General features: G+C 41.6%; 1 protein-coding gene across 6 annotated transcripts in view; it reads right to left on the minus strand.

Annotated features, from left to right (window-relative positions):
• GRAMD1B (GRAM domain containing 1B) overlaps positions 1-20,137 on the minus strand; it is a 950,052-nt gene that overhangs the window by 96,494 nt on the left and 833,421 nt on the right. For 4 of the 6 annotated variants that reach the window (XM_085647255.1, XM_085647257.1, XM_085647258.1 and 1 more), the window contains 3 exons: positions 14,077-14,233; positions 11,411-11,597; positions 882-1,028 (listed from right to left, as the gene is read on the minus strand). In XM_085647255.1, the coding sequence (XP_085503381.1) occupies positions 882-1,028; positions 11,411-11,597; positions 14,077-14,233 (491 nt within the window). The remainder of the gene's footprint in view (positions 1-881; positions 1,029-11,410; positions 11,598-14,076; positions 14,234-20,137) is intronic. The other 2 variants (XM_085647254.1, XM_085647256.1) reach the window with 1 other exon arrangement.

Below are 20,137 nucleotides of genomic sequence, written 5' to 3' on the forward strand. Positions count from 1 at the left end.
AAGGCCACTGGTAATTATTCGGGTCGCAATATTGTTCATCTTTTTTTGACCACCATTTTACCTCAGACAGGTGAGAGCCATATGCAAATCAGCATATGTTCTGCTCCAAAATTAACAGTCCAGCCCAAACTGCTAAGTATGGTTCCCTGCGAACTGAAACACAAGCAACACCAGACCAGTTTTGGCCAATTTGGGACTCATTAGTAGGCAGAAGCTTTTGTGAGCACAGGACCCACACGTAACTTTTCAGAGGCGACCTAACCTGACAGTCCAAGCTGGATTGCTCCTATTGGAGCAGGACAAAGGCTAATTTAAAGTGATGTACTGAGATACACCAAGTAATTACTAATAGCTGAGATTTATTCAAGCATTCCACCCCTACCTTAATGCTGCCCCACCAATAATACTAGGGTGATGATACGACGACTTCCTCACATGTTATTCTATGTGATGTCACAATGGCTTCAGCAAATCAGTGTTATATCACCATAACCCCACCACATGATAATCAATGTCATGATGCCACAGTAACAGTACCATTTGAATGTCTGTATGTTAATGTCACAATGAGCCCATAACATGAAACACTGCATGCTTTCACAAAGCAATAACCATACTGTAATTGGTGCAGTTATGTTACAATACTCACAGTGCATGGTGCTATGTGTGATGACAGCATGGCGGGCAGAGCTTGTAGAATATATGAGGACACAGTGGCACTATGAATGATTGTTATTTAGTGACAATGAAATTATATATCTCCTAAGCATTCTGAAGAGCTAATGCTACAATAATGCTTCAGTAGCCTCACAAACATTCACACATTTGTTAAACAATTCTACTCTATTCAGCGCTATGCTTCACTGAGGAACTATACGCACCAGAGAATCTGCGTTGCTCCATAAAATATTTTTGGAATGGGGAGTCCGTGAAGAGCAAGTCGAAGAGTTTGTCAACATTGAAATTAAAAACTTCATTCATGTACTGGCGGCCATTCAAATCCTCATAGAAAGCCTGAACTTCACCTGCTGAACAAAGAAAGGCAAGAAGGAAGCAAAAAATAATTAATAGAAAGAAGGAAGGCATAAAAAAAGAAGGAGCAGGATGAAATGAGAGAAACAAGGAAAGTATGGAAGAAAGGCAGGATATCAAGGGAGAAGAAATATGAAAAACAGAGAAAGCAATAATAGACAATAAAGGGGTAACAAATATGATATAACTCAGTAATCATAGAAGGAAATAATTGAATGAATAAATAAATAAAGGAAGGGAAAAAAGAAAATAAACTGGTAGAAAATATAAGTCAGAAAGAAAGGAATAAGGGATGGGAAAAAGTAAAAGGAGAAGCGAAGAAAAAGGGAACAAATTGAGGAATAACAAAAGAAGGCAAAAGATGAAATGAGAGGAAGGAAAGAATAGAAAATACTTATGAACCAAGAAATGAAAGGGGTACAGGGAGTAAAAGTAGAATGTTGGATGTGAAGAATTTGGAAGGTTTAAGGAATCCATAAAGGAAGGAATAAAAGTAGTAAAGATGACAAATAATGGATAGGATGGCAAACAACACCAATCGAAGAGAGAGAATAACAGATAACATAAGATCTGAAAGAGGGGGTGAGACATAAAGGAAGGGTTGAAGTAAGGGTAAAGAAGTAAAAAAGGAAAAGGGTATCAAGAAAAGGAAGGTGTGGATCAGATGGGGATGAGAAGGGACAGTAAAATCAAGACGAAAAACAATTTGAGAAAAGAAGGAACGAAGAAAGCCGCAAGACCACATCATGACACTTCAGGATTTTCTTGTTGCAAACAGCGTATTGTATTTAAAAATGCCATGGAGCCCTGGTCAACGCACAAACAAATTGAACCAGAGCAAGAATTGCAAAGCTAATAGGTCTGGCCTTTTCAAGCTGGTACAATTTGCCACCAAAAATGAAAAGAAAAAGTAGTAATATATGCCACTGTACAAATGTGTTGGACATATGCTTGTGATCAAAAATATTAAATAAATAAAAAACACATGTTGCATATTTGTATTAAGCTGGATAGGTGCTTTGTAGCAGGCAAGTGTATTGAGAACAGGTATGACAACTCTTTTTCGTTGTTATAACTATTAACGAAAATTACATTCTATTTGAGCATAAAAAAGTATAATCAACTTTGAACTATTGTAATTTCAAGAAGCTTTTTAACAGATGATCACTAAAAATCAAAAAAAATACACAACTGATAGAGAATGGAATGAAGAAAGCACTAGCAAAGTAACGGTCCTTGCACATCAATGCACTTCTTTTTAGGGGATTGGGCAAGAGTGATAAGGTAAAATGACTTCACTCACATTGCAAGTGGTCCATTGGACCACTCGGTATGCGTTGATCGTGGACGCAAAATCTGAATGACAGGTGAATAAACTAATGGTAAAAATGTTCTGGCACAAAGGCATCTTGTGCAGGTATGCAATTCTGTATTTGTATTCCTATTTTTTAATAAACGAGGAAGGCAAAGTAAAATCTGTTTCTATGTCAGACCAAAAGAGTGGGATAATCAGCTATATTTATTTTACGAACCATCATATCGCAGGGAACTCATTTAGAGCCAGATGTACTAGGAGTTGATTTGCAAAAGTGTTTGCAAAATGCGCTCCGACTTTTTTCACATCGATTTAGATTTTGTGAACCAACATATTTACTAATAGGCCAGTTCACAAAATCAAGAATTGGAGTGGGTCGCAATATGACATATCGCATTATTATTCATGAGGGGGTTAGTAAATTGTGGCCCAGGCCAATGGTCACATTATCAGGTTCGATTACATTCTCTGGTTGGCAGACCACTGTCTGTGATTACCTTTAAATAAAGAGGTTTTGTTTTTTATATGCAGTTCAGTTTAAATAAAAAGATATCTTTATTTAAATAGTTTGAGAATTCACCTTGTGGGAAGTAGGCCAAACAATTCTAGGTCTCGCCTTGGCAGCACTTGCGATGTCTCTTCGAGACATACTGTATTCAGGATATGGGCATAAAGCTTCCCCCTATTTTCACCCACCTTTTTAATTGGCTCCTGTCCTTGTCCTTTGTAAATGGTGGCTTTTCAATGGTCATTAGACTTAGTAGTCCCTCCTTAGTACCGCCTTGTCTCTTCTTGTAACCTGCTATGAGGACACCCCTGTTACATGTGTTTTTACGCCCTAGGGTTTAATTATAGCCTCAATGTACTATTTTCTTAAAGACCAGACAGGACACTCACTTGGCCCTTAACTAGCTTGGCAGTGGTTACTTTACTTGCTAGCACATCTCACATTTATATTATACCTTCTATAAATTTCCCTTAATCAGCTCCACATAGAGTACAACCTAATCCGTAATTGATATAATAATTCTTTTGTCACATTTCAAAGCTCCAAATTGTATATAAGGACATAGGTATTTGAATGTACTCGTGGTACTGTCTTGCATGCAATGCATTATATGTAGGGTGGATTTACCATATCTTCTGCAGGGTGCAGTAACATATGTGACCAAATGTTTATGATGCTCACTAGGGGCTTCTAGGAGCAGCATGTGGTACTGCACTTAGACAGGCAGTTCTGGTGCCTTGCTCACTAGGGACCTCTAGGAGCAGCTTGCAGTACTGCACCTAGAGAAGCAGTGCTGGTGCCTTACTCACTAGGGACCTCTAGGAGCAGCTTGCAGTACTGCACCTAGAAAAGCAGTGCTGGTGCCTTGCTTCCCAGGGACCTCTAGGAGCAGCGTGCGGTACTGCACCTAAAAATGTAGTGCTGGTGCCTTACTCACTAGGGACCTCTAGGAGCAGCTTGCGGTACTGCGCTGAGACATACAATGCTGGTTCCTGGCTCTCTACGCAGGCATTTGCAATGCACTAGGTCTTGCATTACTGATAGTTTGAGGTATTGGCATTGCAAATAATAATGCAATGCCAATACCTCAAACTATCAGTAATGCGAGTCCTATTGCATTGCAAATGCTTGTTTACATTTACAAAGGAGAGGGGTTTGCTAGGTGTGGAAAAGGGTTACCACCCCAACTCATGAGTTAACTAACTTTACAATGTTTTGCAACTAGATTATGGTTACCAAACCTTTATATATCTCATACCAATTCACAATTTGGAAGGGATGCCTAAAACATGCCCATTTCAAATTGAGAATCTGTATGCATTTGCACTATCAATGTACATTAGAAGAAGCATATTTGCAGTCACAACCTCTGAATCGGTGTGTTAGCAACTGTAAAAATGATCTGTACATCTGGCCCTGTCCCTTCAATATCAACCTTTCTGGTCTAGTGATTAAGGGCCTTATTTAAAATGCAGTTACCCTGTCACGGAGATGGAGTATTTTACTTCATCGCACTGACAGAGTAACGGTACTCCAAATTTGGAGATGCCCACAGCCAAAGCGGACATCTTGTATATGGGCAGGTACTGCTGTCTTAGCAGATCCTGTCAATGCACAAAAGTGTGCCGTACAGCTCCATCAACATTACAGTCATACAGCACACTTTCAATGTACTTTTATCTTCAAAAAGAAAATTCCAAAGCAGGATTTTCTTTTTGAAAACAAAAAAAGCATTGACCCCACCCCCCCCCACCCCTTGCCATGAGAATTTTCTCCAATTGCGTGTTGATCATCTTTTTTCTTTCACTTACAGCCACATTTTGGGTGATAGATTTGCAAAATTAAAAATTTGCCGTTTGTCAGGAGGCCAGTGCAACTTGCACCACCCATTGCCCCAGAATGGGCTGTCAAAAACAGTAATAACACAACTACTAACCATTACACCCCTACAAGCATTACAATTCAGACTACTCCAGGCCCCCAAAGCAATAAGAATGGTTTGGGTGGCAAGTATTAGTCATTTCAATGTATATTGTGCACATATCTATGTAACATACAACGCCACCATGTGGCAGACTGTCATCAGAGCTGGAGTTGACAATTAAGTGCCAGTGCTGAGCACCGGAATTCATCGGCTCAAATCAATCACTGGCTTTACTCTACATAAGTCATAACATTTTTGACTGTAAAACACAAAGGGCCGCATGTAGGTAGCCTAATACCGGTCGGTAACGGCCGATTTTCGGTAATTATACCGTTACCGACCGGTATTTAGGCTTTTGCTATGTAGGGGGATCATTTCTGTATTCGGTAATTTACCGAATCGGTAAAATTACCGAATCGGTAATTTTACCGATTCGGTAAATTCCGAATACAGAAATGAGATGTAGGGGGAGTGTGTGGGTGTTGTCTGGAGTCGGTATTTACCACCAACTAATAGTTGGTGGTATATAAAGAATGGATGTGTAAAATCATTTTAAAGCGCTTAGAAGTGTGCAATGTGACAGACATACATGCCCTTAGGGCATGTATGTGTGCCACATGTGCACACATGCAGGAATCAGGGGTGCAACAGGGTGTCAATGTGACACCCTGCCACCCTTGATTGTGTTCCCCCCATTACCGAATCGGTATTTACCGATTCGGTAATGAGGCATACCTTCCCATTGATTCAATCAATGGGAAGGTATGCCTCATTACCGAATCGGTAAATACCGATTCGGTAATTACCGAATTTCTACGAATCGGTAATTTTTACCGCAGGAATACCTACATAGCATTTACCACTTCATAAATACCGAATCGGTATGATTCGGTATTTATGAAGTGGTAAATGCCAGGCCACCTACATGAGGCCCAAAGAGTTGGGATCTAAACCTAATTTCCCCACTTAAGCATGATTTCTAACCTTAAGCAATCCATTATCTCCCCGCGCCTATGTTTCTTTATTTTACCAAAATGCAACTAACCTTTCAGTAACAAACAAGTTATCGAAATTAGATAATGTGCAGCAACACTATTTTGGATGTGGTGATAAGAGTATGTGTACAACAAAACAAAAGGGTGCAGTCATCAATGTGTGCTTCCCAACAGTTATGAGCACAGCGAAAATTGCCAACCTCTTAAGACAATTTCTGTATTACAACATTTTCTTTAAATAATGTGTGTTTTTAATCAAGATTAGATATAATAAACAAAGGTGGAAGTGCAGCCCCACAAACAAATGTGACCACAGAAATATCTATGAATGTATTGCATAACATAAAGGGACTGCTACTTGCAAAGGGCACTGAAATTAATACAAATCTGCTTAGCCACCTATTCCCTCAGACACCTTACATACCTATGGACAAAATCAGGACGTTTCTTTCGCAGCAAAGTCTGCCTTAGGTGCACAAAAAAAATCTATTTACAATTTGAAATTTGCCGTCCTGAGAGTTTTCAAAGTACATTCGCAATTATTGAAAAGCTTCCAGCATGAGGTGTTTTGCACCATCGTATTTATAGTTTTAGGAGTGGAAAGAGGTGTTCGGGGGGGGGGGGTGAGGAAGGAGGATATTTGGCCCTGCAAAAAACACACACAAACTGACAAGCCTGTGAGTATTCGCAATCAATTTGCAGATTTTTCATTTTTATAAACAAAAGTAAATGCTCCTCTTTAAGGCAGTACTAAGTGCCTGTCTAGTTTGGGAAAGTTCTGTAGGCCGCCCCAATTCCATGTGTTTTACAGTAAAGGGGTTTCTAAACATGAGAAATTATTTTGCTTTGCACAAAATAAATTCACACTTATGCCCTATGGTTTACTCATGCTGGTTTTCCACTTGATAGAAAATTTTCAAGAATACATTTCCCAGTGGGAGAAAAACATCCTATCAATCACGCAAGGAAATGCCTCATTTTGCATGATCATGCTCAAGGGTTTGGACTGATGCTGCTGTTTTTATTTACCCTAAGAGTGTATGGAGGTTTGCTAACCAGGCCTCGTGCCAATGCACTAACCCTTAAAAGTTTATGTTTAATCAGCATTTACCCAATTGGCATAAGTTGACTTAATTAGAAGTCCCTAGTATATAGTACAAAGTGCACACAGGGCCCGAGGGTTAAAGAATCCCTCAAAGACTGCAGCACTTACTGTGCCACAACGAGAGTGACAGAGTAAAACATCTCCGAGCCTGCCACTGCAGACAGATAGAGCAGTTTTGAACTTCTAACTCAACTATTTAAAAGAACGATAAAGTGCAGACCTTCTTTTTTAATATATGTAAGCCACCCCTAGGTAGGTCTGTCGAGCCCTACTGCAGGGTTCTATATAATCCAAAGAAATTCATGTGTTTCTATATGCCCTAAAAGTAAAAACCAAAATTTGCCATTTTTACTGTTGAAAGGCTAGTAGCCAGTCTGCCAAGTACAGGGTTACACGCTGACAACTCAGCTGTGCTAACTTGTGAATGGGTCTACTTAAGTTGGTACATCAAGGTATCAAAACAATTGTTGCACTAAACTGAACTTATTGCCCAATTTAATGTATGTTTGAATAAAAGGCAACTTTAGAAATTTGCCACCTTGTTGCCCAAGTTTGTTGGCCAGCGGGAGATGTATGAATGACTCCCAGGGAAGGACACAATAGAAGCCTGCCATTGAAAGAGGTTTTACCTCTGCCTGGCAGGAAGCCAAACAGGGTGTGAATCAAAGATGCAAGCTTCAAAGGGTAGACGCCTTTGAAGGGCAAATGGGGGACACACATGAGAGGGGATGACCTTTTGTCCTGGTAGACAAGTTGGTGTCTGGAAAAGAGCGGGGAAAACAGTTGCCAAGCCATTTTTCCCGTGGGTGTGAACTCCTCAGGTAGCCACACCTCTAAGGTGGGCCACAAAGCTCCGCACACCGAGAAAAGGCTTCTTTCATCGTGGGAGTGGGCAGAATATTGCACTCTGGGATAGTTAGATGCCACACAGTTGTCTTCAGGAGGGAGGGGGCAAATTAGACTATTGACTAGTAGTCAGTGCATCCCCAGAGGTCAAGTTGTGGGCATAAAAGTAGCACCCCTGGCATCCAGACCTCAGATCACATCTACACTTGAGAAAGGATAATAGAAGGACTGTCCTGCTGTGCCCTGGACCCAGCAGAGAGACTACACCCAAGATTGAAAGGCACCTGCTTATGATTGGGCTAGCAAAGTGAGGAGTGTGCTTGTGGTGCCCTGCTCAGGAAACATCCTCACTAAGCCTCAGGCAGAAGAAGTTAACTCTGGGAGTCATTTGGCTGACTTCCTGTTACAGCTCTAAGACTACAAAAGCTGAGGAAGCCACCTTGCCCAGTTGGTAGCCACAACTGCTTGATCGTCGCTGAAGCGCAGCCAGGAAGACTGAGTCTCAGATCTCAAAAGTTGCACCCAAGTCCTCTGGACCCGGAAGAGACACAGAAGTCTCAGTCAAAGGGAAACACTGGTTTCGCTGTGATCAGAGACCAGTGCCAACTGGTTTTTGGCTGGACTTCACCTGGACTTTGAGGGACACTGACCCCAGTGGCAAAAGTCACACCACCATGTTTGTGGACAGAGGGTTGGCCTCAAGAAGACTTTAATCAACCAGATTGGGATCAACAGCATACTCAGCATCCTGTATCTATTGCAATAAGACCAATCTATTGATGTTTATGGCAATTTGCCTATAGAGAAAGGAAGTAGTCTGAAGACTGCTCTGACTGTAATGTAACTGTCCTGCTAAGTCTCACTGGTCTCTGTGACTTGTTCCCTGATGGAGTTGCACTCAAATCAGACTGCAGTTCCAGAACACAACTTTGTAAAACTTTTCACAAGTTCTCAAATAATCACTAACCACTGTAGTTACCAATGCATGTTTGCATTTTGAGGGAAAAGCAGTGATCTACAGTTTCCTTGATAATTTGTATCTCCAGACTCCTTTGGTAGATTGTGCTCGTTTTGGTGTCTAAAAAGTCTTAAAAGCAATATCAATTTTTATAATTAGGTGTCTGAGTTCCTTTGTGTCATGTTTCTTTCTAAATCAATTGTTTTGTTAATTCTAAATGGTTTGCACTAGTTCCTTTTTTTAAGGCCTGACTGCTCGATGCCATGGATACCCAGGGTTGAGCTAAGGTCCCAAGATGGATTATTGAGTTTATTTATTACACAGCGAGGTTGCACAACCACACCATATAATAAACCGATTTCCTTGCATATGTTATCTCATAGATTTCCAGGAGTATTCTTGGGAGCATCTGTCAAACTCCAAAGAGTTCCATACTAACTTCAAATGTAGGAGAAAACCTAAAAAGCTAAATGTCTGACTGTTTATTCCCCCCTTTGTGAATCGTCATACAAAGGAACAAAAAGTAAATCACATCGTATAAGAGAGGATAGGCCAGTGACACTAGGAATCTCTCAGCACCTTCACTGGCACCTATAAGAGCTATCCTGCTCTCCTTCCTTTTTTGACCAAAGTAACTTTTGAAAAATATGAAGAAACAATGCGTGGTCAAACACTTTACCCAAGCTCAAACAAGGAGTTTTAGGAATATAAAACAGCTTTGAGGAGAGCTGGGTTGGAAGATGTATTTATCTCAGGTCCATGACATGCCCTTTTCTTCTGAAAAAGCACACATTTGGGAAAAGGTCTGGGATGCAAATAAAGGTTCCGCAGCTCCTAGCCAGAAGTTATGTTTTCAGTGACATTGCTAGAAGATGTTGATATGATTTCACTTGAATGCCTACATTTCGATACTGGACTACATCTAGGTTTACTAGTTAGGGTACCTTTTCTGTGACCACTTATTTTCAGCTAGAGTTGAATCACTCACATTTGAAAGCAGTGTGTTCCCTTCTAACAACTCAATGTGAGCCAAATCTTAGCATCAACCTTCATCGATGCTGACGAAACTTCATGATGAGACCAACACACCTTTCACTAGTAAGGTAAAAGGTCAGCCTGAATTATCGCTTTCAACCAGACCACTCATCTTCATTAAGTATTATCCTTTTCACCAAACATTACCCACTTCTACACTAAACAACTCCTAGCTCCAACTCAAAACATTATATGATCTCATGTAACACATAGTCTGCCAAACCCACGAGACACCAAGAGCCTGATCCAGTTATCTCCATTTAGAATCGCCTCTTTCTCCAACAATATTCAACAACCACAAACCTTCACATTCCAAATGGCAAACATTCATGCTAATAGCCAGCCATATTCCAATTAATATAGCAATGCTCCTCGTTATTGAGGTGCCCCATTTATCTCAACTGTTTCAGACTCACTTGTGTGATCTACCTCCATGCCAAGTGGTCCACTTTTTTATTTTTCGGGAATTCTTCTATTTTATTAAGTACATTTATGTATAATACAATATCACAAACACAGATAATTTTGGTCATTTGTGAGCTCATACCACCGGAGGCAATCAATACTTCCTTCCCAGCACCTATCCCATTTGACAGTCCATCATTCATTATACCCACCCCAGCAATGACAACCCCTTGTATTCTAGTTTGCCTGAGTCCCCGCAGTTACAATCCTCTATACTTAATCCACATTCCCCACACTTTCTCCCATTTTCAGGGGCTTTGGTAATTTACCTTCTCTGCTGAGCAGCACCAATCAAGGTCTTGGTCCCATTCTCTCACTATTGGTGGTCCACTTTTAGTCGGAGATTTCCTCCTTCAACCTATGCTACTAAGCTTCTCCTCCAAGTGTTCAAACTTCAATTGGAAACGTTACACATTCATCCCATGTTACCTAGATTCATAACAATACATTCACCCACTTATGTCTGTCCACTTTCACTCCTGTAATACCTACCTTCCAATCCATGTTACCTGCCATCATACTTTAGCTTACCCTCACCAAATTTCAGCCTATGCCACCAAATGTCAATTACATCTAACTTGCTTGCCTCAGCTAGTGCCACTAATTTTGTAAAAAGCAACTTTACCTATCAAAAAGCCTTGTCATGGTATATTTATCATATGGTACCAAAGCTTCATTTTACCTCCAAGTGCCCTAGTTGTAGAGAATCTGCTACAGTTCACTTCTCTTGCACCTCACTCTCCTTTCAACCTTTACATTTGAATCTCATGCATCCCTATGCATCACTCTCTACCTCACAATGCCCCTACTTTTTACTCTTTTATCTCAAGTATCTCTATTCATCACTCTTATTTCATATGCTCTTTATAACGGTTACTCTTGTCTCTAATGAACCCAAGCTCATGATGTTTGAATTTCAATCTATCCTATTCATAAATATTGTACAACATGCGGACCTTGAAATCCGGGTCCCTAATCATTACTGTTGTGCCTCATATTGCCCTATTTATAATCCCCAATCCAACAAAATCTTCTTCTTCATTACTGGAATATCCCTTGTTCCACACTTGTACAACATCTTCCTCCTTTTAAAGGTTCTTGGATATCACTGACCTTTCTCAATCGCTAATCCCTTTGCAACTGGAGATTCCACATGACGGCCTATTACCACCTGCCATCCAGTCTGCTGTCACCTTGGTAAACTTCCCAACTTCCCAAGCCAATCACCTTCATCGTGAGTCTCCGAGGAGTCGCTCAGCTCTGTAGGGATGTCTTCGTTGTCATTGAAGTCCAAGGAGGGGGAGGTGACTGTGACAGGAGGTAAAAACTCTGTATTTTCGCCTTCAATTTTGGCTATCATCAACTCTTTCTCCAGCGGGCACTCCAGGTCCTCCTCAGGCAGACTGCCATCAAACTGTAGGAGAGAATAAATATAGATGTACATGCTGGTGCTTATATTGGGTCTGAAACACACACATGCTTTCCATGGAACACTTCTGTTCCAATTATAGTGTCATCAATGTCTGCTTTCACACTTCCTTATAGTGACATAGTCTGTTTCATACTTCCAATAGACCAATGCTACAGTTAAATGCCTTTGTATGTTGGCAAATAAACACTACGCTTTTGTGCACTGCATAGTGGTCACTAATCTTTGTGCATTACCTAAGTCTTACTATGATAATTATAGTAACTGTGAACTTCAAACATATTACATTCGCCCTCACTCGGCGCTGTAACTCTCAGTCCTTCTGAACTGATTGTTTATCCCTCTATTTACTTTGTCTCCCATCTTACAAACAATGCTTGCTCCATGTGCATTGCACATGGATCTAATTGCACACAAATGTATTTTGCTTATCAACATGGTTCATGGACATGTGCGTTCCTGTGCATGTGACTTCTCAGTTACCGCTGCTGTATGTAGTTGTGCACTGACATCTAAATAACATTAATCCTCAGGCTTATTGAATACCCCTGTTTTTTCTCACACAACAGGCACTACTTTAAGATTACTGATATGTTATGAGTGCACTAAAACCACTCATCACTGTTTTGGTGTTTTACCTGCTCACTGTGGGTCAATTATTACTTTCTGTTCTTTTGCACTATTCAGTGACCAGTGATGTCCACCTTGGCTGATCACTGCAGTGTTCACCACACTGATTATTGATGTACCAATATGCACTATAGAATAATTACTTTTAGTTTTGGGCATATGGACACCTACAATGGTAAATGTGTAGTGAAGATAGATCATATGAAGTAGTTATCAGCTGCAGAGATCATAGACTTAAATGCTTAATTTGCCGTGCATTGTGGCAGATATCTGAACAGTAGTAATTGCACAGAGACATGTGCACCCTCATTATTTAGTTTCTGGAAAAGAGTAGAGCCTATTTTTTGGTAGTTGAGTTTCCATATCATTGACTGTTCTCTCTCAATATGTACTAGAGGCTCACCATGGTCTTTCCACAACCCTTGCACCCTGACCACTAAAGACAATGCACAATAATCACTGTGGTCAGGCATTATCCACCTTATAGTGACCACAGACTTCTGTAAATCAGCATTTAATACTGCTGGATATTTCAGAGAGCATCAACAACATGCTTGCACTAAATGGAACTACACATTTGAGGTGTTTGTCAGATTATATTCAACCAAGGTTAGCTGCAACGCTCTATATAAAGTTCAGGTTGGAAACTGTGCCAACAGCCTCCTTTTGCAGTGATTGGCAATCTGAGGGTCAAATCTCCAGCACGTGTCCATCTTGTAAGTCCCAGGGTGAAACAGAAGGTCATAATTTGGTTTTTGTAAAGCATATAGCAGAGCAAGAAGAAAACACTGTTTTGTACATTATATGGGATAAGGCAGTATCTTGTGGCATTAAGCATTTGTGAGACCAATACGAATCCTATGGTTGTCTTTACAGTAGCCACATTTTGATACTCTGCTTGAGTCATTCGATGTAAAGCCATTAAAGTGATTCCTAGGCATTTATCATTTTAATAATTGCTTACAGACTTTTGTACTCTACCAGTCGCATTATACTGATGTTCGGGAATGGGGACCTTTACGTGTTATTTTCCACTGGATCGAGTTACGATAAATTGGTGCATGTTGGAGTATGGTGGAATGGGCAAGATACGATCTATTTAACTGCTTTTATTGAATTTTGAGATTTGTTTGTTTCTTTTAATTTTAATCATGTTTTATATTGCTTGTCTTGTGTTTTTGGCAATGGACGTTGTATCCGAAATGACACAAAATAAATATACACAACACCCAATGCTATACACATGTGGTGGTGGTTAACATTAGTGCAGTGGACTGTGATCACATGGGGACTAGCTTTGCATCATGAACTCTTTTTTCTGTGTTGAAAAAAATAGATGTCTGCTACTTTCAAATCCAATGCAGACTAGGTTTAACAAAACAACCTTGCCACGGTCCTAAGCTGCTGCACACTAACACTAGTGGCAAGAATTTGGGGAGAATGTTGTGGTCAGTAAACGTACATAGTACACAAAAGCACAACAGAACACAACATAGCAGATCAGAACATAGAGGATTGTGCAGTGCATTTTTAGTAATATTTTACGCTGAAAAATCTGATCTGATGGCCATCTCTTGGAACTGCACACGATCTGCCCTTGCTTACTCCATTCTACAACATTATGCCTTATTCATAATAGATGTGCACTCATTACCACTGTCGGCCTAATGGCTGGGCATTGCAGGCATGTACATAGGTCACTGTTAACCCAAATCACAAGAGGAGGATTTTTCCTGCCTCGTGACATACACACACACACATATAATATATATAAAATTTGGACTTAGCATATGCACAATAAAGCCATGAGAAGAAGCCAAAGAGCAATAATTACGGAAATGGGGGCTTCACTGCTTCCGGTAGATGCCAAGGTGCTGTTGGTGAGGGACTTCTCAAACATCAGGGGACTGGCATCAGGTTTCACATCTATATTGCTTTTGGAGGAGTTGTCAATCACCTCAGCTTCCTCTACAGGGATCTCTTCACAAAACCTGGTAGACAAGGCAAGAACAAAGACATTAGTCTGCATAACATTGATTTTTCAGTAGGAGGAAGCACATGGCCCGCCACTCAGATTGTGAAAAAGAGCTGCGCCATTACTGCCCAGGTGTCAAGTGTGGGTAACACGTTTTCTGAAGCCTTAAGGATGAACAGTGTTTGATCATTGGTACAGATGGCACAAAACGTTTCTCCTGCCCAATTGAGATGTTAAAAAACATTGGATTACCAAATGACCAGGATAACTTCATTAAGCATACATAAGTTGTCACTGCTGTTTGAGTAAGTGGGTGGCATGCCATTTTCTACTGAAGTAAATTAGCAAATTGGGAAGAGTGGTGAAAAGAGAACCCCACCCTCAGCTGATGTTTTCTTTTTTCTTTTGTTTTTCAGGAGATCTCCCAAACGTTCCATTTCTCTCCTCTTTTCTTCATCTATAACTCCATGATATTATTTCTGGTTTTCATACCTTCTTTTCTTTCCATCTTCATCTTGAACCCTCCATACCTTTTTAGTGCTTTCATCCTCTACCCATATGCTCTTACCAGCTGCATCAACGGCCAGATTTTTTGCTCCTGTGCCCACCCACCTTCTCTTGAGCCAGTGATGATGCTAACTCTTACCCGTTTAATAAATACACATTGAATTTTCCCTTAAATGCAAGCTCGCTCCTGCTCAATGTAGACACATGAAGGTCTGCCCTCTCTAGCGCCCATCTGTCTTATCCAAGTACAAGCTCCCTCCTACCAAAAGATATACCCAGAAAAGTGACTTCTGGACACAAGTTTCCACTGTCAAACCACACACACTCCACATATTTCAACAATGACATCCATTCAACACACTCATCCCCTAGCCTCTTCTGCAACAGAAGATTCATACCATGTCCCCCAGCCCAACTCGGTAAATCCTTTGGATGAATTGAAGTTGTTGGATGAAACCATGACTATTTCTCAGATTTTCAGACACTTAAGCTCTGAGCCTGAACCATCACCTTGTCCAATTGGTTTCAGACATGTGCTTGCGCTCTTCAAATGTATACCAGCTAAAAGATATTACTAGTATCACACTTTGTCTTGAATGCACCAGAGAACTGATTCTTAATGTATATGAGAGTTTTAAATCTATTCTACCAAAGTTAGATTCAGCTATCTCTACCTCTGATAAAACAGACACCTATGTTCCAACGGTAACCTCAACCAGACACTCAAATCAAACACAAACAGAGACATAGTTGGTCATCTTAGAGAGTTAAGCACAGCCACATATCCAGCTGCACACACATAGATGTCGATCAAGCTGAGCCTCTTACAAACTCAAGTGCAGACCATCTCCTTATAGCACAACTGTATATGCCTGAAGGGATAATCTTTTAAATACCGACAGCTACTGTGGCTTGAAAAAATCATCCTCACTTTATGACATATAATACACTGAAACCCTAATAGATTTGCCCGGAAAATCTAAACCAGTCTTGACCAAACCCAGAATTATTTCACATACATATGAATCCTATCGTAGATATCCCAAACATATTAAAGTCTCAAAACTAGTCCATACCAAAGTATTTAAAATGTCTTGAAAGATGACACAATGTGAAAATTCCATTGGTGCTTCCTCAACTATATGTATGTATATATATTTGAGATGACATTTGCAGAATGCAAACCTAGATTGAAAGCAACATAGTGCTCAATGGAGGACATGACCCCTGGAAAGACACTACTGGAGGAAGGTCAAGGGTATACTGCTAGGTCAGGGGTAGTGCTCCTTGAACAGGCAGGTCTTCAGCTTTTATTCAGAAATGAAGAAGATTTGGTGCATATATGATGTCAATAAAAATGTGGTTGCATTTGCTGTTCTAGATCCAGGAATCTTAAATGGACAAGGCTTACCTTCTGGTGTTTCCTTCTTGGAAATCAGTAATAGCTCAGAACAAAGAAATAGATGACTTAATCATGGAAAGTAAATTCGACAGCATGGTTCTGACCGAAAGACGGTACTCAAGACACTTATAACCACATATGAACCTTCTAGCCCCTAGGCGATTATTTAACTTGACAGAGTAGGAAAGGTTGGCAGTGGATTTACCTTAGTTTGCTGCTCATCTCTTAAATTGATCATAAATATCTTTTTACACTCTCCGGAGTGGCTTCAGGTGGACGTCATATCATATCATCTATCATCCACCAGGTGATAGAATTAGTTTCATGGCTGAGGACCTTGAATTTATGAGAAGCCAACTTCTGACAAAAAAACTATATTTTTCTGTGAGATTTCAACCTCCCATGGAGCTCTGAGAATAACCATGCTAATAAAACTGTATTATTTCCAAAATAATAATAACTTAATTCAGTTTTGTTAAAAAAACCTTCAAAAAACAAAAGGAGGTTCTCTTCACTGTCTCTTAGCAAAACTGGGCTCCATGACTCTTGAGGTTTTCCTGAAGGTTGTTCAGAACACCTTGTGATCCTCTTCACTGTTCAAAATATGCAGAGCAAATCTATCACTCACCATTAAAAAAGTTAACCTGGGGTAGAGATCTACAAAGAGTGAAATTTGGCAAACTACAGGTGATGATTAGAACTCAGTGTGAAACCGCTTCCACCAAACAAAGGTCACCATTTCGCACTGTGAGCCTACAGTGTCAATCCCCTTTCTGTACAATGAGATTACATCATCCTCACTCAAAAAGATGGGACCTTCCACTTTAAAATAGGTTTAAAAAAATTAGCACATGGTACTTTTCTAATTTTAACAGTGCCAGAAAAAACATGAGAGGCATTGTGAGAAAATGGAGGAAGATCCCTACTGCTTCCAAAAGACAAACTTTACAATCTAAAAGAGCTGCTAACTAGCCAAATATCTACTTGGACAAAGCAAACTACTTCAGCAACCAGCTGTAAGGAGCCAAAAATAGACTGAGAAGGTACTTTCAAATGCTGAAAGAGTCATGTACATCTGTGGAGACTACATTTGGAATCGGAGCAGATAAATGTGATGCGTTCACCAAACAAGCCTAATCAGACAGCACTCTGCTACTGCACCTTAGATACCTATAACATGAACATCACCAAGAAAAAATTATGTTAGATAGTCTAATTTTAAAGAAATAAGAGGGGGGTGTAGGAAGCTGGCTCTGTATATACTATACCAAAATGGGGTATAGTGTGCACAGAGTCCAGTGGAACCCCAAAGGTAGGCTGAGGCAAAGTTAGATAGAACCTCACTCTCTATTTTTGCTAGCGTGGTCGATCAGTAAGGCAGTTTCAGTGGACAGTCTTAAGCATTTGTTGTACACACTCAGTCAGCAAATGAATTCACACACACTAAGACTGAAAATATTCTTTTAGTTATTTTATTTTCTAGAACCAAGCAAGACTGGCACAGGTGAGCAATAAATACTTTACAGTAATAATGCAGTTTGCAAACAGTTTGAATTGTAATTGCATATGCACTTTGTTTTGACTTACAGTATAGTTGCAGAGAAATGCAATATGTTGTAAATACAGTACATAGACTTGAATGGGCTTTTCAGTAAAATACCAGGTAAGTTACTTTTTGGATTACTTTTCTTACACAGAGTAGTATGCCTAGATACTACTCTGGAACATTTCCTGTAAACAGGTAAGTAAAATCGTTTTTGTTAAACAGTACAATTTTAAAGAATTTCATTACATTTTCAAACTCCACACTTTGAGACTTTTCCAAGAAAAACAGTCAATGTTATCCTACAGAGGAAAATAGTGTTATCGGTTTTAAGGTAAGTATTTGGTAGTGGGAGTTGAGGTTCTGGGGGTAGACTCCGTTGTCACCCAGGGTCAAGGATGCACTTGTTACACCTTCAGCGGCACTAGGGCAGCTGGGTGCAGAGTGCTGAAGCCCAATGTTATCCAATGGGGGATAGGGGGCCTTCGGTTGGTGGCTGCTGAAGAGCAGGCCACAAGGGTGTGGGAGCCAAGCCCCTGGTGTTAGGCTCAGGGCAAAAGGGGAGCCTGTTTAGCACAAAAAGTGCAGGGGCGGCTGGGTGCAGGGTGCTGTTTTGGCATCAGGTGCACTGTTGTTTTCAATGGGGATTTTCGGTTTTGGTTTTCAGCTGCACGCTCGTACCAGGAGAACTTCCGGGAGGAACCAACAGCTGGGCAGGTAAGTTGGAGGGCTCGGGAACGTAGGTGCACCTCGGGTTCTCTTCTCCAGGGTGCAGGGCGGCTGGATGCAGGGGTGTCTTTTGAGGTTGGATTTCACCTTACTGGGCCATGTTGGGGTGGTCTCCGTACAGAGGCAGCAGGCAACGCCGGGGAGTCCTGGAGTGGTCAACCCACAGTGGACTCCGACTCTGGAGCGCTGGGGGACCTTGCTGGGACATGTGGGACACTCTAACTCGGGCCGTAGATGACGGGTGCTATGTTGGTTCCAGGCGTCTTGTTTCTTTTTCCTCAGCAGGCTCGGAGTCTTTCTTTGGTGTTTCTTCTGAACAGAGCTGCTGTTCACAGAAGTGCCAGTCTTTGTTGAAGGCAGTTAGTCCTCTCAGGGAATCTGGAGGTTGCTGGCTGCAGGACAAGACGATTTTTGGTGCAGGATCTCTGGAAAATGCAGACGGGCCAGTAGGGCTGGGGCCAAGTCAGTTGTTCTCTGCAGTCTCCTCTGCTGGGCGTCTTGTTTCGTCCTTTTTCTTCTTAGGTTGCGGGAATCTGATTTCTTGGTTGAGGGCTGCCCCCTAAATACTGTATTTAGGGGGCTTTTTAGGGGTCTCGAGGTCAGTAGCTATTGGGCTACTGACCTTAGGGTGACTACACCCTTGGTGTGCTCACCCCACGTGGGGGAGTGAGCACAATCCCTAATCCTGATTGGGGAGAGCCTGCCATCTCCAAGATGGCGGGCCCTGAAGAGTGGGCTTCAGCCCGCCTATCCCACCTGGGGGTGGAGTTTGCAGAAGTGGGCACACCTTCTGGGCTAGCTAGTCTTTCCCGCCTGTCTTCCCGATGAAAAGGAGGGGAGACAGGAAGGGGGCCTGCTCCTGATAGCAGGAAAGGCTGGGAGTCGCATTAAAAAGGCTGCCTGGCCTTTGAAGCTCCCCTGGCCTGGGGGAGGTGTGAACACCTCCGCCCAGGAAAGGCTTTGTTTCTGGGCTCAGGGAGCGAAGGCTCCTACCCTAGGGTTCCAAAAACATGTCTCGTGGTGGCAGGCTGGTGAGTGCCAGTCAGGGAACTCACCAGAGGCTGGTCGTTTTTCAGGGGGCATCTCTAAGATGCCATCTGTGTGCAATTTTCATTAAATCCCACACTGGCATCGGTGTGGGTTTAATGTGCTGAGAGCTGAGAAGTTTGATACCCAATTTCTCAGTTTTCTGTGTAGCCAATATGGTGCCGTGGAGTTCGTAATGACAAGCTCCCAGCATCATGTACTCTTAATGGCAGCACTGCACTTACAATGCCTAAGAATGGACTTAGACACTGTAGGGGTACAGGGCTCATGCACCTGTACCCTCACCACTGGCATAGGGCACCCAGCTAGAGGGGTGACTGATCAATGCCAGGGCAGTGGGTTGTAGACATGGCACACGGGAATGTATGCCATGTCGACTCTTCACCAAAACACGCAGCCTGCAAAGGCAGTGTGTGTGTGTAAAGGTACAGGGCCTCTAAGGGTAGCACAATGAGTGCTGCAGCCCTTAGCGGTCTTCCCTGGTCACAGTGCCCTGGGTACCTGTGGTACCATTTACCAGGGGCTGACCTGTGGCCAGAGATGCCAATTGGGTTAGTTTTGGGGAAAGAACACAGGCCCTGGGAACCTGATTGGCAGGGACCCAGGGCACATCAAGTGAAAGTGCATCTGTAGTCTGGCAAAAAGTGGGGGGGGGGTTACTGCAACAGAAACCCACTTTCTCTCACAAAGAC

Source organism: Triturus cristatus, chromosome 3_2 (assembly GCF_964204655.1).
Source record: "Triturus cristatus chromosome 3_2, aTriCri1.1, whole genome shotgun sequence".
Lineage (NCBI taxonomy): Eukaryota > Metazoa > Chordata > Amphibia > Caudata > Salamandridae > Triturus > Triturus cristatus.